The 25,180-nt window shown below is 54.4% G+C and overlaps 10 protein-coding genes across 10 annotated transcripts; 4 read left to right on the top strand and 6 right to left on the bottom strand.

The window, feature by feature from the left end:
• Positions 1-217: 217 nt before the first annotated feature.
• On the bottom strand, positions 218-1,596 carry PUNSTDRAFT_98064 (uncharacterized protein; the record flags this gene model as incomplete). The annotated part of the gene is made up of 5 exons (XM_007380535.1): positions 218-696; positions 748-1,033; positions 1,085-1,213; positions 1,268-1,357; positions 1,420-1,596. 5 exons carry the CDS (start codon positions 1,594-1,596, stop codon positions 245-247), a joined length of 1,134 nt encoding a protein of 377 aa, XP_007380597.1. The 3' UTR covers positions 218-244.
• A 142-nt stretch (positions 1,597-1,738) lies between these two features.
• Positions 1,739-2,196, top strand: PUNSTDRAFT_61715 (uncharacterized protein; the record flags this gene model as incomplete). The annotated part of the gene is made up of 3 exons (XM_007380534.1): positions 1,739-1,834; positions 1,888-1,944; positions 2,002-2,196. The coding sequence occupies 3 exons, from the start codon at positions 1,739-1,741 to the stop codon at positions 2,194-2,196; spliced, it is 348 nt and encodes a 115-aa protein (XP_007380596.1).
• Positions 2,197-3,143: 947 nt separating this feature from the next.
• PUNSTDRAFT_50197 (uncharacterized protein) lies at positions 3,144-3,966 on the top strand. The gene is made up of 3 exons (XM_007380533.1): positions 3,144-3,182; positions 3,232-3,323; positions 3,384-3,966. The coding sequence occupies exon 3, from the start codon at positions 3,389-3,391 to the stop codon at positions 3,854-3,856; it is 468 nt and encodes a 155-aa protein (XP_007380595.1). The 5' UTR covers positions 3,144-3,182; positions 3,232-3,323; positions 3,384-3,388; the 3' UTR covers positions 3,857-3,966.
• A 320-nt stretch (positions 3,967-4,286) lies between these two features.
• On the bottom strand, positions 4,287-6,644 carry PUNSTDRAFT_141554 (Phosphodiest-domain-containing protein; the record flags this gene model as incomplete). The annotated part of the gene is made up of 13 exons (XM_007380532.1): positions 4,287-4,753; positions 4,816-5,051; positions 5,107-5,293; positions 5,351-5,412; positions 5,463-5,547; positions 5,600-5,657; positions 5,715-5,764; positions 5,813-5,899; positions 5,954-5,993; positions 6,046-6,063; positions 6,114-6,127; positions 6,178-6,268; positions 6,322-6,644. The coding sequence occupies 13 exons, from the start codon at positions 6,642-6,644 to the stop codon at positions 4,463-4,465; spliced, it is 1,542 nt and encodes a 513-aa protein (XP_007380594.1). The 3' UTR covers positions 4,287-4,462.
• A 206-nt stretch (positions 6,645-6,850) lies between these two features.
• Positions 6,851-8,416, bottom strand: PUNSTDRAFT_141553 (uncharacterized protein; the record flags this gene model as incomplete). The annotated part of the gene is made up of 2 exons (XM_007380531.1): positions 6,851-7,552; positions 7,604-8,416. The coding sequence occupies 2 exons, from the start codon at positions 8,414-8,416 to the stop codon at positions 6,851-6,853; spliced, it is 1,515 nt and encodes a 504-aa protein (XP_007380593.1).
• Positions 8,417-8,866: 450 nt separating this feature from the next.
• Positions 8,867-12,429, top strand: PUNSTDRAFT_141552 (Rad4-domain-containing protein; the record flags this gene model as incomplete). Its single annotated transcript, XM_007380530.1, has 10 exons — positions 8,867-9,201; positions 9,256-9,376; positions 9,428-10,579; positions 10,632-10,723; positions 10,773-11,109; positions 11,159-11,240; positions 11,292-11,347; positions 11,396-11,482; positions 11,538-11,711; positions 11,764-12,429. Exons 1-10 carry the CDS (start codon positions 9,005-9,007, stop codon positions 12,427-12,429), a joined length of 2,964 nt encoding a protein of 987 aa, XP_007380592.1. The 5' UTR covers positions 8,867-9,004.
• A 647-nt stretch (positions 12,430-13,076) lies between these two features.
• PUNSTDRAFT_141551 (HAD-like protein) lies at positions 13,077-14,351 on the bottom strand (the record flags this gene model as incomplete). Its single annotated transcript, XM_007380529.1, has 3 exons — positions 13,077-14,002; positions 14,062-14,232; positions 14,289-14,351. The coding sequence occupies 3 exons, from the start codon at positions 14,349-14,351 to the stop codon at positions 13,172-13,174; spliced, it is 1,065 nt and encodes a 354-aa protein (XP_007380591.1). The 3' UTR covers positions 13,077-13,171.
• A 1,680-nt stretch (positions 14,352-16,031) lies between these two features.
• PUNSTDRAFT_141550 (P-loop containing nucleoside triphosphate hydrolase protein) lies at positions 16,032-22,655 on the bottom strand. Its single transcript, XM_007380528.1, has 41 exons — positions 22,509-22,655; positions 22,196-22,456; positions 21,979-22,143; positions 21,859-21,922; positions 21,754-21,794; positions 21,646-21,692; positions 21,555-21,596; positions 21,487-21,506; positions 21,383-21,435; positions 21,239-21,327; positions 21,053-21,189; positions 20,944-21,004; positions 20,841-20,887; positions 20,740-20,789; positions 20,658-20,688; positions 20,465-20,601; positions 20,363-20,407; positions 20,283-20,310; positions 20,147-20,236; positions 20,055-20,095; positions 19,763-20,005; positions 19,708-19,714; positions 19,568-19,656; positions 19,339-19,497; positions 19,260-19,273; positions 19,183-19,195; positions 18,540-19,132; positions 18,380-18,490; positions 18,292-18,324; positions 18,193-18,241; positions 17,957-18,140; positions 17,832-17,903; positions 17,681-17,783; positions 17,448-17,630; positions 17,210-17,343; positions 17,083-17,145; positions 16,744-17,026; positions 16,569-16,672; positions 16,480-16,494; positions 16,305-16,417; positions 16,032-16,240 (listed from the first exon to the last, which is right to left on the bottom strand). The coding sequence occupies exons 2-41, from the start codon at positions 22,367-22,369 to the stop codon at positions 16,100-16,102; spliced, it is 4,068 nt and encodes a 1,355-aa protein (XP_007380590.1). The 5' UTR covers positions 22,370-22,456; positions 22,509-22,655; the 3' UTR covers positions 16,032-16,099.
• Positions 22,656-23,269: 614 nt separating this feature from the next.
• PUNSTDRAFT_98047 (uncharacterized protein) lies at positions 23,270-24,541 on the bottom strand (the record flags this gene model as incomplete). Its single annotated transcript, XM_007380527.1, has 5 exons — positions 24,231-24,541; positions 24,030-24,173; positions 23,838-23,979; positions 23,638-23,697; positions 23,270-23,589 (listed from the first exon to the last, which is right to left on the bottom strand). The coding sequence occupies exons 1-5, from the start codon at positions 24,444-24,446 to the stop codon at positions 23,270-23,272; spliced, it is 882 nt and encodes a 293-aa protein (XP_007380589.1). The 5' UTR covers positions 24,447-24,541.
• Positions 24,542-24,602: 61 nt separating this feature from the next.
• PUNSTDRAFT_50195 (uncharacterized protein) lies at positions 24,603-25,173 on the top strand. The gene is made up of 2 exons (XM_007380526.1): positions 24,603-24,994; positions 25,055-25,173. Exons 1-2 carry the CDS (start codon positions 24,634-24,636, stop codon positions 25,102-25,104), a joined length of 411 nt encoding a protein of 136 aa, XP_007380588.1. The 5' UTR covers positions 24,603-24,633; the 3' UTR covers positions 25,105-25,173.
• Positions 25,174-25,180: the final 7 nt, after the last annotated feature.

Raw genomic sequence — 25,180 nt, 5'->3', positions numbered from 1 at the left:
AGAACGCCGGATAGAATGCACTTGGTAGAGTAGATAACGCGAATACCGTTCCTGCAATTCTACCTGATAAAACCGTTCGAACATGCTGCATAGCCAGGATATATGGTATGTCCTCGAGGTGCGAACTTCGAAGCATATCTAGAGCATGTACCAGGGTAGCACTATTCCTATGAACTGCGTTGGTGTGAAGCAGGTCATGAAGACTGGCAGATGGGGTGTGAAGTCCTCGCAGACCAAGGATAGTCTATCTATCGGTATCGCTCTTAGCTTGTCTTTCGAAATTCGCTCTTCTGATCTCTTCCGCCATCCTATCCAACCTTTCTCTGTTCTCCTCCTTCCCCTCCTCGTATACTCTCCATAGGCCTCGCCTCCGTGTCCGTACCCCAACCCGCTCTTTCACCATCCCGACATATCCCACTTCGCTCACACTTCTCACCACCCTATCATTGATTCTCTGTTGCTGGCTCATTTGTTGCAGCACGTGCGCGGGGGGCATACGGCGCATGCGTTCCACAGAAAGAGGTGTATGTTCTCCAGCGCGTTCTCTAGCGCGCATGGAGGTGTAGTAAGCTATCTTCCGGGTACGAGCAGCTTTGATGGAGTCTAGAACAGATGGCGGGAATGGGGTTTGCAGACGGGCGTTTTCAAGATCGAAGGATCTCGCGATGGCCTCCTCTTGGGCATTGAGATGTTCTCCTGCTCAGGGACAGATGAGAATTCATTCATCTTCGCACCAGAAGAACTTACTCCATTCATTCCGATATTTCAGAAAGTGGCTTTCGAATGCCTCGCCTTTCTGCAAGCTCTCCAGTAATCCTCTCTCGAACGTCATCTCCCTGTTTAACTCTAGCTTCCTCTCCTTCATCGCACTCTCATTCGCGATTCTCACGTCGTGGGCTCTGCGACGCTTGTAGATCATGATTGACAGCGCATGGGGCTGGCGGAGCATCCGAGGAAGAGGAGGATTGTACAGTGACGGACGTAGGTATGCACCAGTGAGTATAGGACGTGTGGCTCGTAGGTATTCTTCGTGCTATGGTTCGTGTGAGACTGGAGAGCACACGACCGGCACGAAGTAACGTACGAACTGCTCGTGTACGGCCCTTTCAAGGCGCGCTTTCGCGCGCTTAGCAGAGATCATGGCACTGTATCGCGAAAGGAGTCGCTTCAGCCGTTCGTTCCCTCCTTCTGCTTGCAGAAAGGTGTCAAGCATCTTTGACCATCCGTCAATCAATAATATATGATTATAGAACGAGAGGGGACGGACCTTGTGACCTTTGCGTAGCTCATCCTTCGTCGTCCGAGGGCTAGTAATCGCGCGATTTTGCCGGAACATCATTCTTATCCGAAACCTGATCTTGACGGCGCATGAGCTGACTCGGACGAACCACCGCATTTGCGACCATACAAGATACGCACGTCCAGTGTGGGGGAATGTCTCAACAGACCGCGGTATAGCGTCCATAGCGTTGGAACACGATGTGCGGCGAGTTTATAGAAAGGCACCCGCGGCCGAACGCGTTTGAGCGGGGCCACGAGCTGTGCGAGCCGAGCTCGGTGCGCCAGGGACGACATAGTGGGACTCAGGGTTTGCATCGTCGGCGACAGTCACAAAGCCTAGCCGAGGAAAGGTTGAGGGTCTAGATCAAGACCAACCCAAGGGAGGAGCAAGAGAAAGGGACAAGGGACAACCCGCGGCAGTCACTGCGTTCCATTTCATTCTCTACCCACCACACCCATGTCGACTTCCAGGGGGCGTCCTGAGGATACGTACGAGGCTCAGAATGACCAACGTCTAGACGAACTACACTCTAAGATTCGGACACTGCGTGGGGTGCGCGTTCAAGACGACGAGGTTGGTCCCGGAATTCATGGTACCCGTCACAGGTTACGACCGACATACATGCCGACGTGGAAAGGCAGAACCTCATGCTGGATGATACTGTACGTCACCTGAAGCGCTGCACCGACGTCGACTAACACGTATCATTCACATACTAGGGCAACTCCTTTACTGCGTTCTCCTCTTCCCTCGCCAATTCTTCGAGACGAGCAGCACGTGCTTTTGGACTCGAAGGAGGAGTGAAGACTTACCGAATCATTATTTACTGTATATCATTCCTCATTGGGTTCTGGGTAGCATGGAAGATCCTGGGTTGGTGGTGGGGTAGCTCGGAAACGGTGCAGGCACCGTGAGCTTGGAGGTTTCTATCAGTGGTTGGATGGACTTGGATGGACTTAATGAGCCAAGGTGTGTCGAACTGATCTCTCCCTGTGTACATGTTTCTGAATATCGGGCAGGTTCTTCTGTAATTATGGCATGTGGTTTCTATTTTTTCGGAGAATGCATGGATTCGCGAATAGGAACCGTTATGTTCATTGCGCACGTTCCACCTCTGACAGGACATACAGTACCACCCTTCTATGACGTTCTACGGAACGGATACGTCGTTTATGCTACGAGCTATAATGTCGTTGGCCTAGCGGATTCACAAGAATCCGGCAGCACGGCCCACCCGGGTGAAGAAATCTCGGATTTTGACCAGCTGTCGTTGCTCGGAGACGAGTTGCTTGCGGCATTGCTGCAAGCAGGTTCGTCGCACTATGGCCCGGAAGAGGTGGAGAGATACGAAATCAGTGATTATATACCACGCGGGCCAAGTGAGAAATTGCTGGGCATAACAAAGGCGTCCGAACAAAGGACGGTCGGATTCTGATTGAGAGGCTTGCGCGAATCTATTGTCCGGATATATGATGGTCACCGCTCACGAAACCACCAGCTCGCTTGATAAGGTGGTCATCCAAACGTTACCGCAAACTTGTGTTTGCTGGCGCGAGCACAAATACGACTCCTTGCTCCACGTATGCGGCCACGCGTTTGGGCAGTCCGGCAACTCAACTGGTCGTGTCCCGGACGACCATCCAACAGTTGCAATTGCGACATCGAGTCTGACGAGATACAGGGACCTCAATCGGTCTCGCGTGCGCCTAAAGGAGCGAACAAAGGGAGGGATAGCTCGGAACGGCCCATGTGCCACACGATCTACCACGGCCAACCATCCTGAGGTATACTATGGGCGATGACGGTATCGGCGGACAGTGGCATGAGGGTATAAAAGCGCTTGGCCGTAAGCTGTCCGCAACCCGACTCCTGGAGCTCTTCGTGCATCGCGCTCACGTCTGTGAGGTCTATGCTAGTGTCACGGACAATATATCACTGACCACTGTCAGCTCTTCGTAGTTGCCGTAGGGCCTTCCAGCTAGTCGCCGTCTCACCACCCGGCGCGAGGTTCCTGGTTCCTTCCAACGCCCGCGAGTCCATAGTATGTGTCTCCAGCTGAAGTCATCCGTCCCTCGTCCTGTATGCTGATGTTGCGTACCAGGCGTCATGGCTAGGAACATCAACGTCATATCTATGTTTCCGGATGATGACACCGACAAGGAGGTTTTTCTACAAGCAGCCGGGAAGAGCTATAGCGGCAAAGAGCGACACGTCTCTCTCTATTGGATAAACCGCGATCAGGGCATGCTGTTCGTCGAGCACGTCCTCCAACTGATAGGCGCGCCCGGCAACTATCACTGGGAAAACATGGCCCGATTCCGCGACCGCGATGCGGGCTGGAAGGACACCATCTATCCTCTTGGTCGCTATACCCGCGAGCAGCGCGACCAGATCGTCAAACTTGCTGGGCTCGTCGAGTACAACCCGTCATCGACTGTGAACAGTTGTCGCGCCTGGATGCGCGACTTGCTGGAGGCGATGACGGAGGATCCAATTGTGTCGCTCGACCGCAATATATTCGAGCAGGTCGATGAGCAGGTTCCACTAGCTAAACGTCGGCCAGAGGTGGTTTGATCAGGCAACAAGGTTCTTCTAGGGACAATAGATCATTGGACTGCAGCGCATGGACCGATACAGACTGTTCCGATATGTACCCGTGCTCATACTCTATACAGCCATGATACCACCGTGAATAGTACCTCTGCTGAAGCAATTGCAGCCGTGCGTCAGTACTTGCGAAGTCCTCACAAGTTTGGCTCGCCGGTACGCTGCCGTCCAACGAAATCGGAACCAAAGGCTGCGGCCATGGTCGTACCCCTCAAACTTCCCGTAACTTACCTGAATGCAGCTTTTTGCGGTCCGTAGTTCTCTCGGTCCTGCGGCATTTGGCATATCTAATCCTGGACCACCTAGTGGGCAGAGTTGCAGGTCTATCACATAGAAAGAGGCCTTGACATTTTTCAATGCAGTCTCCCCAAGCCTGGATCCGAACGAACGGTGTGTTGGATGCGGCATGGATTATATACGACAGATCCTATCCATATGGGCCCATGAGTAACATAAAGGGAAGATAACGTCTAATTCAGAAATCAATGCTGAAATGGGAAGGCGAAGGTGGCTTGAAGGAAATAATACCCTGCTTCACGCAGCCTCGTAAAGCAGCACCTCGAGACATTTTGTCTAGAAATATCGATCCCAGAACCCCTTTGTGCCGTTGTTCGGAGCGGAGTACTTGCTGATGCCTAGAAGCTTCATGACAAGGCCGTAGATCTCGACATTTTGAAAGCCGTCCATGATGTATGTGTCGTCACTGGTTGAATGCCAGCCTTTATTCGGGTTGCCCAGTAAGCCGGATATCGATAACGAACGGCGCGCCCGAGTTTGGTGCACGGCTTTCATGGCAGCGGAGAACGGCCCATGAGCCACAAACATGGCGCGCATAGACTCTTCATCGTTGTCGTATCCATGGTTCTGTGTCATATCTTCACGTTAGCCTACCAGGCGGTTTACGCAACGCAACGTAACACTCTGACCCCCTTGGACATCCCTGTACCATTCTCGAGTCTTGTCGTGAGTGCGTAACCGAGCTTCGGCACGATATACACCGGTGCTATGCGCTTGTGATTCGAGAAGTGGTAACGCTGGGGCATGGTCTCATGCGTGTAAACGTCGAACTTGTGAGTGTTCTCCTCCGCCGCGGTGCGTAACACAGACACATAATGCGAAGCGTTCGCCTTCGGGGAGAAGCGAAGGCCCATAGATGGCCAACCTGCAACAACGCTCAAAGCTGCGACAAAACGGCACCCTGCCGAGTCATGGCTCACCGTCCTCGTGCTCGATTTGGGCGTATCCCTCGCCAAGGATGTCGTCGATATAGACAAGCTCCGGCTGGCTGGTGTCGGTCATACCATGATCACTGACGAACACGACATCCACTATGTCCGACAAGTTGCGGGAGGCGAGCTCATTTTGCAAATCGGCGGCAAATTGGTCAACTTCGCTCAAGGTTTTCTGGTCATGTCGTCCGAGTCAAATGCTTTGATGTGATACATGCCAGGGAGAACTCACGTTGACTAAAGCGGAGTTTGGCCCGGTGAGATGGCCAGCTTGATCGAGAGACGGCTCGTACGCTAAAGAGATGTCAGCGAGGCTTTCGGCACAGAGAATATATGGTCGTTACCCATGATGAGTTGTGGCCGCTCCTCGATAGGAAGATCGATCCAAGCCATAATCTGATCCAGTTTCTCGCCGAGTGGAACGCGATCCTAGCAACGCATAAGTCTGGCGTTCGGTGACACCTTCTCGGTTTATGCGCACCCTCCAAGGAATGAAGTACGTAGGTGCAGCTCCAGATCTCGTCTTAGGCGGACCGGGCCTATGAAAGAACGAGCGTGAACACTCGAGAACGATGAACGGCTGCGCTTCAACCTACCACATGAGGTTGGCAGTGATCATGCCGGCCTCTCCCGCGGTTTCCCACATCTAGGAATGAAACGTCAGAAAGGTTTCGGACTACGGGCAACTACTCACGGGTTCGCCGAACCACCATGAAGCGTTCCAGGAGTGCGCGACTGAGTTATACCGGAACTCCTTGCCGGTGTCAGGATCCCAGAAGTTCTGCAACCGAAGCTGAGTCGTGCTCCGACGAATTGCTCAACATAGGATGCATACATTTGCTACAATTCCATGAGACTCCGCAAATAAACCAGTCCTATACTATTCCTTCAGTGATAGTGTCCGGAGACGATGGCAGGTAATCTTACAGGAGAGCCCAATGATTACTTCGGCCAGATGTCAGTGGTGGCTTGTCATTAGGACGTGACACGCTTACGGGAATGTTAATGTCTGGGGGAAGTGAGTTTCGGGCAACGGCGCTAGATGAAGTGGATACGCACGGGGAATATGGGCTTCATGTACTTGGCACGAAGACCCTGCTTGCTGATATCCAGCAGATGCGGTGTTAGGCCTCGGTCGAGATAGCTTGCCCTGTGAACGAATCATGAAGACAACAAGGAGCGCACAATCCACACAGTACGCACCGTAATCCGTCAATGGACACTATCAATGCCGTCTTCTTGAAGTCGTGCGTGCCATTCGACCGAAGCAGTTCGCCGTCTGCATACAGTCCGGAGCTTCCAGCATGAGTGGTTCGGGTTAACGGAGGTATAAACGATGCGCCAAGTATGAGGAGGATGAAGCCCGCGCCGAGAGCGGCTATCCGTCTTCGGGACCAGGTCGAGCGCGGCGCGGGCTCAGGTTCCGCTTCAACACCAGTCAGAAGACCCTTCGTTTCCTCAGTCCTGTATTCAGAGAGTGAGTTCCGAGGCGACGAGATCGAAGTACGCCTGTAGTTCTGCGCCATCATGGACGTTGGGGCAAGAGATATGCATGCAACGTCGCAGTGCTGCGCCACAGGGGTCCGAAGTCGTACGCGCTTCACGAGTTCACTAGGAGACCGGACGAGGAACTGAGAGAATAAGCGCAGAAGGGCTTCATGATACGACGGATATCGTATGGTATAAGTTATGTATGATAATGCCAAAGCCAGCGAAGGATGGGAGGCCATGATCATCCGGCTCCGCCTTCGTGACCAACCCGCCCGTTCAAGTCCACCAGGGTCATCTCCATGTCCTCCTGCTTCGGCCGTATCTCTCCATCTGCCCTCCTCTCCGGCTCTGTCACCGACATGGACCACCCGTGCGCGAGGTCGCTCGCGATATCCACGCCCTCCTCCTCCGCAATCTCCGTCAGCTGCGACGCCAAGAGGGTCAACTGCGCCTGCAGCGCCGCACGAGCCTCCGGACTCGCGCCGCTGTCGTCAACGGCGGGCGCTTCTTCACGCTCCTTGCCCTTGCCCACCATAGCTGGTTCCATGTCGTCATGCATCCGCGCGGTGCACAGCGGATCCAGATTGAACGCGCTCAAGATGCGCTGCGCAGCGTCCCAAGCGTCGACGGCCGCACTCGCCGCCGGATCCACCGGTTCTGTCTTAGGGACCGTAAGCGTGTTAAGTGCGTTCAGCCCGTTCATCTCGTGCGAGATGGTGGGCGGCGACGCAGAGGCGGCGTAAGATGCTGGCGTATATGCGTTGTATTGGATTTGAGAGCCATAGGTGTAGGTTCCAGTTGACGTTGAGGAAAAGGACGCAGGAGCCGGCGTCGTGTGTTGCAGAGGCGTCCGTGTGAAGGGCGAAGGGGAAGGCTGGACCGGCGGACTCGCTGCCGCCGCTTGTGATTGCGTCTGGGGTCTCCTCGTTGTACGTCGAGACGTCTATGATGAACGTTAGAAGACAGCGATAGGCGTAGAAGATAACTCTCTTACACTCCCGCCGCCCCACGTCGGGTTCAGTCTATATTTGCCGTTCTGATTCTTCTCCAATCGGCCGCGTTTGTATGCCTTTTGTAGCGCCTGGCTGGCGCTTGGGCGGAAGTTGATCTGCAGCGGCCACCGGGCGCTCATCCAGTTGAACAGTGTCTTCGGCGCGGCGCCCTCCGGATCTGACGCGCCAAGCTCTCCGAGCCCTTCGACGATCATATCCTCGTATGAAGGCAGGTCGGCGCCTGCACTACCATTCGCGGGTGCCGCTGGCTGAGACTGTTGCCGTGAATATGGATACGTGCTGGACGTGGTGGCAGATCCGTACGATGTGGCGCCGACGGTACCTGTGCCGGTGTAGTAGGGAGTGTGGTGTGTAGGGAACCCGTACGGCACATGTTGATAGGGCACGACCGGGGGTGGTGGAGGAGGTCTTTCAGGGAAAGGGCTCGCGGACTTTGTGAGTAGCAATGGTGCGCTGCCGTTTGTCTGGGGGTGCAACAACGCATCGGCCTGTGGCTGGGTAGATGGACCGGCTAGAGGTTGTGCTGGCTCGGTCTGCGGTTCCTGCTTGAGTATGATGGTCTCAGACGACGACGAAGCCTCTCTGTTGCCGACGACGTCGACGGGCCAGATGGTCGGTTGGGCATCGGCGGAGACGTGCTTGTCGAGGAGCAGGCATATCTCGATGATCCGGTCTTTGCTCAAAGAGGTCAAGTAGGTACGCTTGAACGACTGGGCATCGGAGGCGCTATGAGATGCATCGGTGGTTGGTTGGCTGAGTGTCGGACCAGGTGGGTGATCGGATGGGGCCGACATCGAGCTGCACAGTTCTTCGGAAAAGTTGCAAGCCACCGCACAGCCATCGTCGTAGCGATATCACTGCGTCGGCGTCGCTTTCACGATCGACGGCCAGACGCTGCAGACTGAAACATGGGACAGCACATCGGACGCTCTCCTATGCCATGCCACGCATTTCTGAACCGCTGGTCTTTCTTCGCGCCGACCAACATCCGTGCTCTACACCCTGTACGACATGTCGACGCTGAGATGGATGCGTTCGCTCGGGCGCTTGCCGTGGATGGTGGGGACCTCACGGACAGAGGGGAGACACGCTTCAACATCCGCCTGCCTCAGTTAGGATACGATCGTAACCGTTGGCTTGTTGTGACTCTGTTCAGAGAACACCTGAACATAACTTACAAGAGGTCGACTCCCGACGCGTTGCTCAAACGGGGAGTCACATCGCGGGATCCGTGAGAATGGCTTACGCGACGCGACGCGCTCCCGCCCACGATGACTTCACGTCCGCCCAAGTCAGCGATGGCCGAGGCGTCGTTCTCGACCAGCAACCATTCCGTCAACCGTTCTGGGCGCAGTCGTAGCACAAGACATCACTAGTGCTCCATGTCGAGCGTCGCGGACAACAGCTCCATCGCGGGCGGCGAAAGCAGCGACGAGGGTGACTGGGAACCAGTGGACGTTGCTGGCGCGTACGACATCCAACTCGATGATGAACCTGAGGCGGGACTGTCGACTGCGCGGGGACATCTTGAGATTACGATTCAGTCTGCACAAAAGAAGGGAAAAGATGACGAGAATCGGTGAGCGTCGCAATCCGGTCTTGTATCCCGTCATGTCTGACTAGATCGTGCTAGAAAGAGGGTCATGTCGCAAGCCGAACGTGTGATGCGCATCAATTGTCATAAGATACATACCGTTGCCCTAATATCGAATGCCTCTATACGAAACAAGTGGCTAAATGATCCCTTGCTGCATGTAAGTGCGCCGAGTGGGAAGTGGCATGACGGTCTGAACGCGCCTCGCCAGGCTCGTCTCATGTCGCTCACCCCGCTCGCGCTCCAAAACTCGTTCACCATGATCACCAAGTCTCGCATCCCTGAGGCCGTCAAGCGAGGCCGTCTGTTCGAGTCCGCCGTGTCTCGCCTCGTCGAGTGGTGGGTCCAGTTCTTCGAAGTCATCCCCGAAGGACACATCCGCAGTCGCACGTTCGACGAGGTTCGCGCGGAGTCCGCGAGGCTCGAACGTGAGAAGCGAAAGAAGGCGAAGGGCAAGGGCAAGGCTCGTGCCCAATCTAGCGACGAAGACGAAGAGGAGGCTGAGTTGATTCGGAGCGCCAAGAGTCTGATGAAGCACGCGTTGATGAGAGAGGGATCGCGAGACGTCAGTGCACAACTGTTTACTGCGCTCTGCAGAGCGCTCGGAATACCCGCCCGACTGGTTGTAAGCCTTCAGAGCGTGCCCTGGCAAGCCGGAGTAGGCAAACCGAAGCCGACTACCGCAAAAAGGAAGAAGAAGAAAACAGCGGCCACTGCAAACGAAGAGTACGACGACGACATGGAGGAAGTCGATATACCGGCCAAAACTTGGGATGAGAAACAAAGGGATTTGGCCTTCCCGGGGGATGGGGGTCGGTTAGACGGAAGTAGCTCGTCATCGGCGAAGGGCAAGGGCAAGGCAGCCCCTCCTGTCATCAAACTACGGAAGAGCAAGCCCAAGGGTAACCGGCTGGACTCTACCCCGCCTACACACCAAGAGCCGGAATCCCCTGACCCGCTGGAAACGCCGCCCGTGTTTTGGACAGAAGTTTTCTCCAAGCCGGATGGACGCTGGATACCGGTTGATCCTATTCGTTGCATCGTCAACAAACGCAAAGCTTTCGATCCGACACCGGCTTCGGGTCCAGCCGCAGGTCCCACTTCGGAGCTTTTTGCGGCTGCTGGAGGTGCCGATCTGTACGGGACACCGGCGACTCCCACGACCGCTCGTCAAGGGCGTACGAAGGTCGAGAATAGAATGATGTACGTGGTCGCGTTCGAGGAGGATGGCCACGCGCGCGACGTGACTCCTCGCTATGCAAGGCAGTTCGGGGCGAAGGTGGCGAAGCTGCGCGGCGGAGGCAAGGCGCGAGAACTCTGGTGGGACAGTATCATGTCGGTCTTTACCAGGCCTTACCGTCTGGTGCGTGAATCCTGTCAGCAACCTGTACGGAGCGGCACTCACGTCCTTCTAGCAAAGAGATGATGTGGAGGACGAAGAATTGGAGATCAACCAGATGACGGAGGCCATGCCAACCTCCATGGCAGGATTCAAAGACCACCCATTGTGGGTATCTCACTTTTGACCTCGTGACTGCTCCTCAAATGCTCTGCAGATACGTCTTGGAGCGACATCTGAAGAGGGACGAAGTCATCGAACCGCGGACTGAGATCGGCAAATTCCGCGGCGAGCCCGTATTTCCGAAGTCGAACGTGATCTCTCTAAAGACCGCCGAAAATTGGATGCGTAGCGGGCGAAAGGTCAAGGAAGGCGCGCAACCCATGAAGTGGGTGAAGCAGACCGCGGTGACAGTCAATAAGCGGCGGGCCATCGAGATGGCTCTTGCCAACGCGGCAGAAAATGGTCAAGGACAAGGCAACGAGAACGTGCCCAAGCAGGGGTTATATGCGCGTAGTCAGACCGAACTCTACCGACCGGAACCAGTTATAGACGCAAGTACCTGTGCTGATCCATGTTGCTCAAGGCTGAATGCTCCTCCAGGGTATCATTCCAAAGAATGATTTCGGTAACATCGACCTTTATGTCCCATCTATGCTACCAGAAGGCGCGGTGCACGTTCCACGTGAGTATTATCCTCTCCCGCAGTATATCCATGTGCTCAATATGGAGGCAGTTAAGGGCACTGCGAAAATTGCACGACAGCTCGGTTTTGATTACGCTGAGGCTGTTGTACGTGCAGCATCAGATTCTGACCGAATAGCGCTGAATCCGTTTTAGACGGGCTTTGAGTTCAGGAAACGACGAGCAAATCCGGTGATCACGGGCATCGTTATCGCGGCGGAGAACGAGGAGGCATTGCTGGAGGTGCGGGTGTTTCCGATACGCGGGTTCCTGGACATTTGACCAAGTGCATTCAAAGGCGTATTGGGAAGCGGAAAAGGTGGCCGCCGAGAAAGCCAAAGCCAAGAAGCATGATCAAATTCTGAAGCGCTGGACCAAACTGGTTCAAGGTTTGCGTATTCGCCAGAGGATGCTGGAGCAATACTCTACAGGCGATACCGAGAAGGCGGAGAAGTCATTGGAGATCACAATCGTACGCCGGTGCTTCTGCTTCTCAACGAAAATCTAATCGACGTTCTCCACAGTCCACTGAGCAGCACGAAGCGGGAGGTTTCCTGACCGAGGCAGACGATGTCGCGCAGGCTGATCTTGTGGTTCAGCCGTATCACATGCCCAAGTACCAGTACTCAGAGACGCAGCCTCTTGCTTCGACGTCTCTCGGATTCGGAAACGCGTCGCGACGGGCTCCAGACATCCTCGATGTTCAGGACGACGCGGAGAGTCTGAAACCACTCGATGACACAGTGAATGCGGAGGAGCCGGACGAGGACGAGGACATGGAAGATGTCTTCGTCACGTCTGATACCATCGTCCAAGCGAACGGTGGGCCCCTGACCATGGAACAACTCGCCTCTACTACCGCGAAACGCGCGGTCGGCGGAACCACGGCACGGTCCAGCCGGATAGCTTCGTCTGCCGCTAGCTCTGCCCGGTCCAGTCCGCAACTCAACGGGAGGAAGACGAGGGGATCATCAGCCAGGAAACGTCGCAAAGACTCATCCAGTTCCTCGGAGAACGTCAAACCGCAACCTGCGGGGACATCCCGCGCTAAGCGTGGCAAGACCGCTGCTACAACTCCTGCGGCTCAAACCCCGACGCGCGTCTTGCGATCGCGCAAGACGAAGACCGCTGAGCAGCTCAAGGAAGAGGCGGAAGCGGAGGCAGCGTACCGGAAAGCCACTGCGGAATAACTCTCAGCCTCGCTGCATATGTCCATTATTCGTATCTTATATTCTCATTCAACGAGTAGAAAAGCAAATGACTTCGTGTCTTCCATCTGCACGCCATTATTATTGGGAGTGAACTGGTGACGTCCCGGAGTACGTGCAGGCCTGTTCAACATTCAGCATTGACGGACATGGCTCTGCTGGGACTCATACATACCGTTTCGGCGCCTGTATGTAGAGCCCCTGTTTCGGAGATCGTCGGCCCGACAACTTTCCGTTTTGTGCAGATCACCGCAAATCTTCCTCGAGGATCGCGGGACCGGTCGTTGCCGGTGACGTCGACTCGGCGTTGGCCGGGTGTCCACGAGTTGTGGAGCTTGTCCGACGGAAGATCTTGGAAAGATCGGCGCGTTTCTGTGGCGGCGCGCTTGAAGTGCTGCGCTAAAATTGTTCGTCGACGATCACTCCATCAACTGAGTCGAACCAGTGTCGAAACATCTGGCGTTTCGTCTCACATCATCTGTAGCCACATCGCAACTGCTTATCGTTACGCTTGGAGTTCTGATATCATTATCAAACGAAACGATAGGCACACTTTCATGATGGATGATTGACGCGCAAAGGACCTCCTTGTTATGCGTCTATCCTAAATTTACAATAATGCTACAGAGGGGGAATGCATGCAGGACGAGGGTATGTTCTATATCGTGGGAGGGTAATCCGGCGTCCAGACGCCTTTTGCAAAGTGCGTACGGCGTAAGAAGACTTAATGCTCGACGGTGAACTTGAGGCGCATGTCCTTGCCCTCACCGACTGGCTCGCACTTCACCTTCTCCATGTTCTCCACGATGAAGTGAGCGCCGCAGTTCTCAATCTTGCTCCTGTCGTGCGAGGTGCAGAGCGCGATGACAGTCGCGCCGGAGGCAACACCAGCCTTGATGCCCGAGGGTGAGTCCTCGAAGACGACGCACTTCTTCGGGTCGAAGCCGAGGCACTCGGCGGCGAGGAGGAATGGGTCGGGCGCGGGCTTGCCGGCCTTGAGGCGCTTGTCGTCGGCGGTGATGGTGACGGGGGGAGGGGTGATACCGACGCGAGTCATGCAGCCGTAGGCGTACGTCTTCGCACCGGAGGTGGCGACCGCATAGCGGCCCTCTGGGATCGAGTCGATCATCCTCTTGACGCCCGGCAGGATCTGCACGGAGCGGTCGACGGCGGTCGCCTCAATCTGCCACGCCTCGAGCGAGTCGCGGACGGCAGGGTCGATCTCAAACTCCTCCTCGGTGCTCTCCGGCTCCTCGAATACGGACTGCTCACGCGTCATAGTGGTCATGTTGAGCATGGTGCTGAGGCGCGAGAGGAAAGACGGGCGGCGGAGGCCACCGGCGATCATGGACGGGACGGAGAACGAGCCGGCGCGGGAAGAGGGTGTTGATGAGGAGGGAGTAAGTGCGGGGGTTCCATCGCCAGAGGAGGCAAGGCGCATGGGCGATTGTGCGCCAGAGATGGGGCTGCCAACGGTGGAGTTGCGGCGAGAACCAGGACCATGGCGGTTGTACGCGTCGGCGTAGTAGAGAATGGTCTCCTCGAAGTTGGCAACCTGAGAGAATGACACGTCAACACCGAGTTGTTTGGATACGGTACACGACTGAAGCTTACCTCGTCGTCCATCTCGTGCTCCTTGATATCGGGCTTGAAGTGAGCAAGGTTATCGACAGCACGCTTGCCGTGCGTCGCAGCAATCACGTAGGCGGGGTCGTGGCCAATGTCCTTGGCAACCTTGCCCCACGCAGCCTCGACAGCCTGTATCGAGTCGGTGAGGGTACCATCCTGTAAGACCGCGTCAGTGTGCGAGATCGAGCGAAGCATGGTTCGAGCGAACACACCATGTCGAAGAGAACGGCATCGGCGTAGAACTCGGAAGTCTTGGTCTGGGGTTGGGTAGACATGATGGATGTGATGAGGAGCGGTTAACTGAGTTGGAAGTTATGAGGGATATTTGAATGTCGCGACGAGGAGTTGGTGATTTGGATGAACAACATTAGCCTGCTTATATACTCGCCATGGCTTGTCTGACGAAAAGGGGTGGCGCTCCGGCAAGTGAGGAAGGGCCGTCAACGCCACCTCGATCGCGATTGGCCATGCCGCCTTCCGCACGACGGACCCCAAAATTTCGCGTCGGTATGTGAAAAGCGGAAGACGACAGGTGGAGCAGAAGATATCCGACCGTTCGCGTAAACACCCCCCCGACCACGCGCACCTGCCTTTTTGGGCCACTCCTGCTCCTTTTCCGGGCCCGCGCCCGCCTTGAGCGGCCGATCAACAAAACCCGGGTTTTCTCTGCACGGTCGGTCCCTACGGAAAATCCGTGTTTTGACTGCATTCTGCGAGTCGGTGGTCATTCCGCGCCGGCATGGCGCGAAACCGCCCACTTCCCGCTCTCCGACCTCGTCGTGCAGTAATCGCGCACCCTCATTCCGCGGTCGTAATCGCGCACCCACGGCCGCCCCGCAGGCAGCGGAAAGTTCATATTCGTGCGCGAACGTGTGCAGAGCATCTCGAAAGAAATGCCTCAAAGAAGCCTGTGTTAGTTTACGTTTGCGCCGGACTGCGTTAGGGTTGCTTCGACTGCCTTCACGAAGGAATTATTTGCTGCCTCTGCGCCGCTCCGGCCGCGGATGGTGGTGGCGCCCTTCCCGCGCGATAACAACACCCGTGTTGTTATCACCCCGTCGTGACCTCATGCCGCGTCGGCCGACGCGCTTTTCGTCGCGAGTCGCAGGACCGGCGCCTTGGCCATCGATGGCCGCTGCGTTGGAAAATGAATTTGCATTTGCCCACCTGCCTTTTCGGGCCACCGATGCCAATCTTCGTGAACTGTAGCTGTTTGCAGCGCAGACGAGGCAAACACCCGCCCGCGATGGGATTCACGAGAAGGCGCCCTTGATCTTGCTCCGTGGCCATCAGCGCGGACCTGCCTAATGGCTGTTCGCCCTTACGAGACGTAAGTGGAAACAGGGTGTCTCATCTCAACCGCGTATGGTCAAGTGCATGGGAGTCGCAGTGGCAAGACGCTCTCGCTGTCGGCATTCGAGGTACAAGAAATCGCCCTCGTTCTGTCGCCGTATACAAATCGCAATCACATGGACCATCCCGGCCTTCATGAAGACGATGTGAGGCCAGGAAGGGCACAACGGATGCCAGAGAGCGTGTGTAGAGGCAGCAGCTGCACACAAAGTTGGCATGCGTGCCTGAGATTGCAGGCGGCGAGATGGTACCGCGAAAGAGGGTGGACAACCTCCCTCCCCAAATCACATATGCAACCGCCGCCGTTACCGATCGTCGTACCGTGACACGGTGACGTTCCTGGTTTGCGTCTTTGCGTCCGCTTTGTTTGCCATCTGCCGTGTGGAGCCCATGGGAAGGGACTGCGCGCGAATACCCCCGACGCAACAGGTACGATACTCAACGCCGCGTATCTTGTCTGATGATGACTTCACCACGAGGAGCTTAAGTTTACATAGCGACGCTTCCTTTCATCGCGATGACGTCTTTACTCGTTCACGCGGCGAATAAGTGAGACCCGTCTGCAACGACCCATCGCCCCGACGTTGAAGTCGCCATTCTATGTTAATGCAAGCTAGAAGAAACGTCTAGAGACATCGTTCGTAAAACGGTAATAATAAGCACTCTCCGTTCACGTCTGATCCCTGACCAGCGCATACAACGCAGCCTTATCATGACTGCCCTCCACCATTTCTTTGAAGAAGCCCGTATCCTTCTGCAATAGCTCCTTCGGCGAACCGAACTCCACCAACCGCCCAGCGTCCAGTACCATCTGCGACACACACGACCAACGTCATTTTCAACGTCGATACAAGATTCACGCAGCGATGACTCACGATCTTGTCCGAATCCATGATGGTCTGAAGCCTATGCGCGATGGTCATGACCGTCACGTCGCTACCCAGGCTCTGCCTCAGCGACTTCTGAATGGCCGTGTCGGTCTCGTAATCTGTATGGACCATCCGTAATCAGCTGTAGATCCCTCGCAAAGCGAGAGCGAATCTCGCGTACCGATTGCGGCCGTGGCTGCAACAGAAGCGTCTATGTCATCAGCGACGGTCCGAGGCGGAAGTAAAAACACGTCGCGACGCGACGCGTACCTTCGTCCATAATCACGAGCTTGCTCCGGCGCACCTGAGCACGCGCGAGGGCGATCATCTGACGTTGTCCGACTGAAAAATTGGCTCCGCCCGCGTGTACCTCCCTACATCAGTAAACACCATCATACGCGTCATCACTTCACCGTCCTTCGTCCAGTAGGAAAGAGCGACTGACGAATCGAGTCCAATCGCGTTCCCCTCCTCTCCGCCGGCGAGACCGGCGTTTTCAAGAGCGTCATTGAGCACTGCGTCGTCACACTCGTCGAAGGGATCCAGGTTCTCCCTGAGAGAGCCCTGGAGCAGTTCCGGGTGCTGCGGTACGAACGTGATACTTGATCGCAGCGCGTCAAGGTTGACCGAGTGGATTTCGCGGTCCGCAAAGTAGACTTTCCCCGTCGTAGGAATGCCACGCAGCAGGGCTAATGCGACGCTGCTCTTGCCAGCCCCCGTGCGTCCGACTGAAAGGCTCAGTGTCAGGGATAGCATCGCATGTAGATAGCTCGTAACGACATACCGACGCCGACATGCTCGCCGGACTGAAGCTCAAATGTGAGGTTATGCAGCACCTCTGGAGTATCTGACGAACGGTGCATTGGCATCATGTGGATGATCTTGCCGCGATTATATTGCCCAGAACTTACCAGGCGAGTATCGCGCGCAGAGATCTTCCACTCTCAATGACCCGTTATTTGGCCAGTATGCAGGCGGTACACCTTCCGGAACTGGCACTGGTTCTTGCTCGATTTCGATGAAATCCTTGATACGCTCCAGACTTTGGCAAGTCAATTCCCGCACCACGAGAATTTAGACATGAATGCACACCTGTTACCTGCATGCCGAGTGAGCACGAGAGAACTGCCAAGCGGTAACAGGTAACACTTACATTCAATCTCCAGATCGTTCGCCGCGCGTACCCAGAAATTCATCATGAACGCAAAACTGAGCACCTGCAACAACGAGAATCCGGCATCTCCGGCAGTGATAGACTTATTGTACGTCGCAGCGGATGCCACCGCCAATGCGAACATGGCACCAAGAGTGCCCACGCGGAGCCCCACCCATCTGAGGGTGCCTCGTCAGTGCGGATCCCATGCAGGAAGATTCGAACTCACCTGTTCAGAAGATAAAAATTCTTGGTAATCAGCGAATACCGGTTGGTGCGCCGCATCAGCTCATTTCTGAACATGCTCTGAGCTCCATATGCTCGGATGGAAACTATCACAGACATGAACAGCCGGATAGCAGGGCGCCCTGACGACGTACCCAGTCCCGTCAAGGTGGCACCAAAGAGACCGATAACCGGGGACCTTGCGTTCGATTGCTCACGTTTAACGCCTGTTATTGGATGGATGAGTCGCCTTTTCGATGCAAACTCCGTCAGAGCCTACCTTGCTGCGCAGTAAGGTATAGCCTGCCTATGACTGTCGCCACCCCTGCACAGAGGAAGCCCGGTACCACGGCTTTCCATCCAATAAGCGCCAGTATCGCCACGAACTGCAGCAACAGTTGAACAGAAAGGCCCACAAAATTGGATACCAACTGGCGCAGGGTGACATCAATAGATAGCATATCCTGTCTCATATGTCAGATCAAATACACGCGCTGTAACACAAAAGAATCTAGCCTGTGTGCAGCGCGCAATTGCCCGGGCAGAGGGCACGGTATCCCACCAGCTGTGAGCCAGTCGGTCAGTGCAGGAGCAGAGGGCCGAGAATTCTCGTACCGAAGGGTCGCGCCGAAGAGTGAGTTCATGAGGCTATGGATATTCGGTCAATGAATTTATCAGAAACACGTCATATTATACACGTTACCTCGCATGTACCCTACGTGAACCACGGTCCCCGCCGGATAGCCATAGCACTGATGCGATGCTTGAAGCTGCGACGCTAGCAATCACTATGATGATGAAACCGGCCAGATAGCTGCGATTGCGATTCAGCTTTAACCCCGTGCTAGAAATTATGCACGTACTAAGGCGCCGATACTTCCGACGGGTCGTGCATCTCGTATTGATGCGACCATATACCAAGGAAGTACGAGCGGTAGAGGACCAGCGCGTAGCTGGTGATGAGGAATGACACCCAAGAGGCCCAAAAGAATACACCTCCCAAACTGAGGACATAAAGCCGGATCGCTGGCCATCCCACAGAGCCGATCGCCACCTGCTCTGCCGCGATGAGGTTGCCTGAAGGCCTGTTAAGTTGCTCGATCACGGTGTTTTCGGTGGCCTCGGAGTTTATAGCGCCCGCCTTCTCGATGTCCAGTTGTGCTTCATCGTGTGCCAGTTCCTCTTGAAGGTCCGGATCGAGTTCAAGCGCATCTGCAACCGAGTGTTCGGCGGTGACTTGCCCTGCTGCGTTGACCCTGATAACCTTGGTAGCCAAGCCTTTAGTCAACGCAAGGTTATGAGTGACCAAGATCGTGGTTCTCCCTCTGATCAAATCCCCGCGCAAGCATTTGTCGACAATCCATCGAGCAGTGTGCACATCAAGAGCCGCGAGGATGTCGTCTAGCAGTAAGATCTTCGCGGAAGAATATACCGCACGAGCCAGCGTCACGCGAGCCTATCAAAGGAACGTTAGCATTATATAACGCTCTATAAACGAAGCATTACCTTCTGTCCTCCGCTAACGGGGGATTTCACGAGAAATCAAAATGAGTTGCGCCATTGGGTTCAATATTCCGGCGTACCTTAACGTTAAACCCTACAAGGCCGTGGAATGAGTAAGGTGTCGATGGCGAATGAGGAGGAACATGCCCTTTCACCAACTTCCGTCTCGTCTCCAGCTTCGAACAATTCCAAATCTCGCAACAAAGCACATTGATACAGTACTGTTGGAGGGTTGGAGTAGCATTCAATCACAGGGTGTATGAGCAGACCTTTCTGATAACGTGCTTCGTCGTAGGGCACGCCGAAAAGAATGTTCTCCTGATCAATCATCAGAACGGCAACATGAAACTCCGGGGAAGTATCATGCCTTGATAGTGTCATTAAGAACCCACGACTCCTGCACTGCTAAGGCAACACCGTCGCGCCTTGGCAGCGAGAACCAGGAATCGGCCGTTTTTGGATAGAAGTTCAACTCCCCTACTCAAACGTATCAGTAACTCCTCGAGTGTTGTCACAAATGGTATAGACCTAGTAGCTGTCTAGCGATTCAGCTGCGTTCCGAGAGATACTTGATGCGACTTACTGCATAGAGAAGCGATGTTTTACCAGAACCCGTGGGGCCGACGACAAGGTTGACACCAGATCGTTCGAAGGTTACTGTATGCTCCACGCTCAAACGGAAGCCAGTACTTTCTGACCCATCATCTGCTCCGTCCCATGAGAAACTGCATGCGCTCATCCCTATACCACCGCTCGCTTGCACAGACTGAACCTCGGCGGTATATTCACTGTCGTTGGAAACCGCAGACCGATCAAAGAAGTCCGACTGGATCGATTTCAAAAGACGTACATAGCACAATTGGAGAGAAACCTACGTCCAAAAGAAAACCATTGATCCGATCAGCCGAGACCTTCGCTGTCACGATGGTCAACATAACACAATCTTCATTGCGATGCCAATGCTGACCTCCTATCACCATAGGGAGTAGCATGGACAGGAATGCCAAATTCCCTCTCAAGATTTCAAATACGGCCATCGAACCGAAGATTCGGGAGGCTGAGTAAAGAATGAGCGCGATTCAGGGAAGGTAGAGTTCGCACACCAGTCAGTGCTTGCTTCATCCACAGCGCCTATACACTGTTTTGAGAACAGACGAAAGCGCAACATTGTTGTAAAACGTACGTATATCGCATACGCCACGATTACGTTCAATATAGGCAATATTGACTGACGGGTGCACGGTGGTTAGCGATAGTAACAATCGTGAGTACCGCTGAATCGCACATTAAAGGCGTTGATGACAATACTGAGGAGTGCCCCACGTCGTATACACTGCAGTTCGACCTCTCGCTTTTCGTCAAGGACCTTGAGTGCATGGCGTTCCCATGCAAATAGTTTGACCATGCGGAAACCATGTATCACTGGCAATGAAATGTCGTCAATGATTCATAGACTGAGGTACAGAATATCCCCCTACTCTGAGTCACGAGTTGCACACGTCCATCACTCTGCGCAAATCATGAGTGCGAAGTGCATACAGATCGCTGCGACCAACGCACAGCTTTCATTCTTTTCTTTTGGGTTTGGGCTATGAGCCGCGCGGTTCGCCCTGTGCTCTACATTGGAATTTATGTCTGTTTGTCATGATCGCGGTACATACCTGGAATGGGCAGGCAAAGCAAACAAACGGCAGTCCCGGCTAGTGCACTGAATTTGGAAAGGCGTAGATCAGACCAGTTGCGACACGGACAAGGAGTACTCACGCCCAACCGAGCATGTTGTACAACAATGCCACACTGATGCTCACTTGGAGAAACCCCTCCACTTTGAACGCCATCAGCTCTGATATCGTCGCAAAGCCGGAAGACTCACCAATCCTCATTACCTCCTTCCCATTACCCATCTGCTTCAAGTCGCTGGTGATCAGATTACTGATTCTGCCCTGGAGGGGGTCGTTGGAAGATTTCGCCTGCCAAGGGGAAGGACTGTTTGCTCCGTTCTGAGTAGGGCTTGCTGGGCTTCAGCTATCGGCCGTATAGTGATGTATTGATGGCTCACATCGTCGTTTTCGGCTGCATCCTAATACGCAGAGTGTGCTCGAGAAGTAATTGTGTGACAATAGCCTCAACTCTAATTGAGAGCGTTCCCTGGACATGTTTGAGTAACGTTCTCGGTCATTCACTCCACCAAGAGGTAGCGCACCGCGTTCATGGCATACCACTCGGAAGATATAGCGCCCAACAGCGGGCCGGTACCTGGAATACGTGATAAATCACAAGCGCTAACAGAGGATCATCACAGCACACCAATCAACGCTACCCATACCCTGATACTAAGTCAGCCTCAACGATGCGCGCAGGGTGAATGCACATACCATGGTCGTAAAATGGCGCTTTCTCCCCCAGTTTCCAGGTAGCTAGGAGACCAATCAGACATGCCAGCGTTCCACACGTAAATCCGCATACTGCAAGAGTCCTCGAACGCTCACGGGGGCGATAAAGGTAGTCACCAGCTGGAAGCACCGTTAGCGAATGCAACTTGACTGGAGAGAAAACAGCAGGGAAACAGCGCACTTCGCCGAGCATGAATAACGTGACCACCAGCCAATCCCATTCTGAGAACATTCAACGTCAGCATGGCCTAAAGCAGCGATGGTATGGTACCGTGACGATGCTCACTGAAAGTTGTAAACACACTCCAAAGAAGGTGTCGTTTTTTGTTTCGCAAGGCTGGATCTATTTTCTACGCCAAGAACTATGAGCCTGGCGGCATATGTATGCATAACAACTACTATTGACCATCATATTCTTTGCTACGAGATAATCCACATCATCGCGCTCAAGCAGAGGATGCATCACGTCTACAGAAAGATGACGATGTCCGGAAGCATAGTGGACCAAACGATCCACGTAAGAGAACGTTGCGTAAGACCACATGGAAATATCATCCTCAGGATGTACATGCTGTGTATGCTATTGTCAGTAGGGCCGGCATAGGTAAATCACAGACACGAACCTCGGGTTGGGACGCGTCGATGGCGAACAAGCCCCATGGGAGCGCAAAAGGGATCAAGACACCAGTGAGAGCCAGTAAGGCGAGACGCAGCAGGGCCAACGCGGGAGGAGACGATTCATCTATCAGGACCAGCGGATAGAGGGTAGCACAGCCATAGATACCAAAGGTGATCATGAGGAGGACATTCAAGTGCGTGTTGAAACGAGTTCGCCAACGAGCTGATGCGACAAGAGCCAGAACTCCGAGACCAGTAGCATATGTCTAGAATACTGTCACGCGATGTCACATGAATGAGGCAAAATGCAAGACCCACATAAAATATCGGTTCAAAGAGTTCGGGGCCGAAACGCAGAGACGTAGCACACAGCAGAAGCAGCACGAAACAGCCGGCGGTTTGCAAAGCCTTCAGCGCGGCAAACCAAGCGCTTTTAGTGCCTGAAGTCGTTTCGACAGTGCCGCCAAGGGAAACCCCAGGCAAATGGGGCCGAATGCGTCCAACCCGAAAACCAGTGGTAACTAAGGATAAAGCAGACATAGCAGCCAGTGCGCATGGCGCAACGACAAGGGTTGACATTGTTTCCTGCGCGAAATCGCCGTTGCAAAGCAGTTGCAAGCAGAAAATGTTGCTGGGAAGTAGTGGGACGAGGTGATGGTTGGAGGAAAAGAGGACATTCGTTAGCAGCAAGCTCAACTGCGCAAAAGCGGCCCAAAGCCATCTGACTCGATTTTTGTACGCTACTATTTCCGGAAATAGCATGGTGCCTGACGGTAATCCATCAACAACCCATGTGCTAACGATAACGATTGATAGACTACGCCGCACGATGCGAAACGGTACTATCATGTAAGTAGTATGGGCTCTATTGATCAATATATGTTGTTGATGGCGGTCAACAGACACTGAGCCCGGCACCGGCACAGCAGATCTTTGCGGTGTTGTATGGAACACGCGTGAAAGCGTTGAGCTGTGCACAGTGTCGGCGTTCGGCTACATTACTATGTTCATTAGGTGGTAGTGTGTTCTACCTGCATTCCGATCTCTATCGTTGAATGCGCGAACAGCCCGCCCCCCTTTTATGTACCGCGACCTAATCTCACCTTCGCTTGTTCCATTGCGCGATATATATCCGCAGCAGACGTCGGTGGCAGGTCAAAGAGCTGCAATACTGAAGGAATCGCCTCGCGCGTGAGGAGTAACCCCTCCGATGCGGTGTTGCTCTGAGTAGGTGCATCTCGGTGCTGTGGGGCCACCTGGTCTGGTGTTGATGAGGCATCTGAGTCCGCATCCCGTAGTGGCTGGTGGCTTGCATATATGGACTCCAGCTCCGGATTGGGCTCCGGTGAGATGACCCCTTCCTCAATCAGGGATTGGAGGTACTCTGAGGCTTTGTAGGCTATGAATGGGCTTAGTGGATTTCTCGATGAATCGGACAAGAGCATACCGCGGTAGTGAGACCATGACCGCCACACACAGTAGAAGAAAGGAAGGTTTGGTATGACGGCTGGACAAATACACCATGACGTCAGTGCCCATTCTGCGAATCTGGCGGATACACTTGAACAGCGGAGACGCACGTATTAGAGCTGTTGCTCTAATTTAGACGGGGGAGTTGTATCGTGAACATGCGGCGTCTTCACTTACGGATGAGGGCAACTGGTGCGGTCACAGGTGCAAGTAGCATCCATGTCAAGAAACCCTTCCTATGGGTTGGCGCCCGTTTCTCGACGAGACTTTGAAGGTGTGACAATGGAGATGGAGATGCCTGAGGATAGTATAATGGTATCTAAGATGTGCCATGAGCATGAGCACCGCACGATGAATGACGGGACGCACATTAGGGCGATCCTTTTCCAACTGAACTTCCGAGTTGCCGAACTTCGATAACTTCGGAGCCAACGAGACGTCCAGGCTCTTTAATGCGAGTTCCTCAAAGTCGATTTTGTCAATGAGCCGCTCCCCGTAACGGAAGACTTTGAGCTACAGGCAGCATGTCTGATGGGTTACTCGGTTCCTGCGTAGCATAAAGCAACGAACCTTCCAGTTGCCCTCAGGAGCCTTCCCAAATCCTGCCCAGACACCCACGGCTTTATTGGACGCCCATTTGATGAGTCCGGGACTTTTGTTCGCCTCCCCAGCTGGTACTGGCGTCACGAATTGATAGTATGTCAAGGCGCCATGGGTCCGTGTGGCCCTCGTCAATGGTAGGGCAATTATACGAAGATTCCGTGTCACTTTGATAGGCAGGGACATTCCAAAGTCTGCTTGAGGTTCAGCAGGGGCTCACGGAACTTATTAGAAGAGAGGCCAGGTATATATACGGTATATGAGTCAATATGAGCCAAAGGACAACGTGGACGGTCGCAAGTCTGTACAGGTCTGTACACGCTTCTCGCGATCGTCAGTCGCGTCTCGTACTGACCTGCCGGCGGCCACGACTATGAACTCGCCATCACCCTCGCCCTCTAGCGAATCCTCCGGCTCTCCTCCGCCTGAGGAAATACAGGAGGAGAAGCCTCTCAGTCAATCCAGCGGTATCCTAGGCCACCTACGTGACGCAGGTGCAGCCGGGTCTCCATCCAAACGGCGGTTGCCTGGTGGCTCATCCTACGGCGCGTCACAAAGCTCGCGCGATCCGAAAACGCGCAGGCGTGAACGGGAAGAGGGAGGAACGAGGAGAAATGCTGGTACGACGAACGAGCGCGGTGCATCCAGTGGCGGGGCATGGACTTCGCAGGAGAAAGAACGGGGACCCAAAGAGGAATTGGCAGATGTCGCTTTATCTGAGCTGCTAAAGAAAGGTCAGAATTTTCCTTGGGGGTTGACCCGTAGTCCAATGGCTGCTCATAAAATCTGCGTAGCGGTTGGCGATCCTTTTGACGATTCGGCGATCAAGAGTAGTGCGGATTGACCGTACCGATAGCCGATTTCGCGCATATCGCCCCATTGCACTGGACACGAATTCCCTTTACACGAACATGTATGTC

The sequence above is a fragment of the Punctularia strigosozonata genome, assembly GCF_000264995.1.
Source record: "Punctularia strigosozonata HHB-11173 SS5 unplaced genomic scaffold PUNSTscaffold_2, whole genome shotgun sequence".
In the NCBI taxonomy this organism is placed as follows: domain Eukaryota; kingdom Fungi; phylum Basidiomycota; class Agaricomycetes; order Corticiales; family Punctulariaceae; genus Punctularia; species Punctularia strigosozonata.
This window is presented reverse-complemented; position numbering and strand designations above follow the sequence as displayed.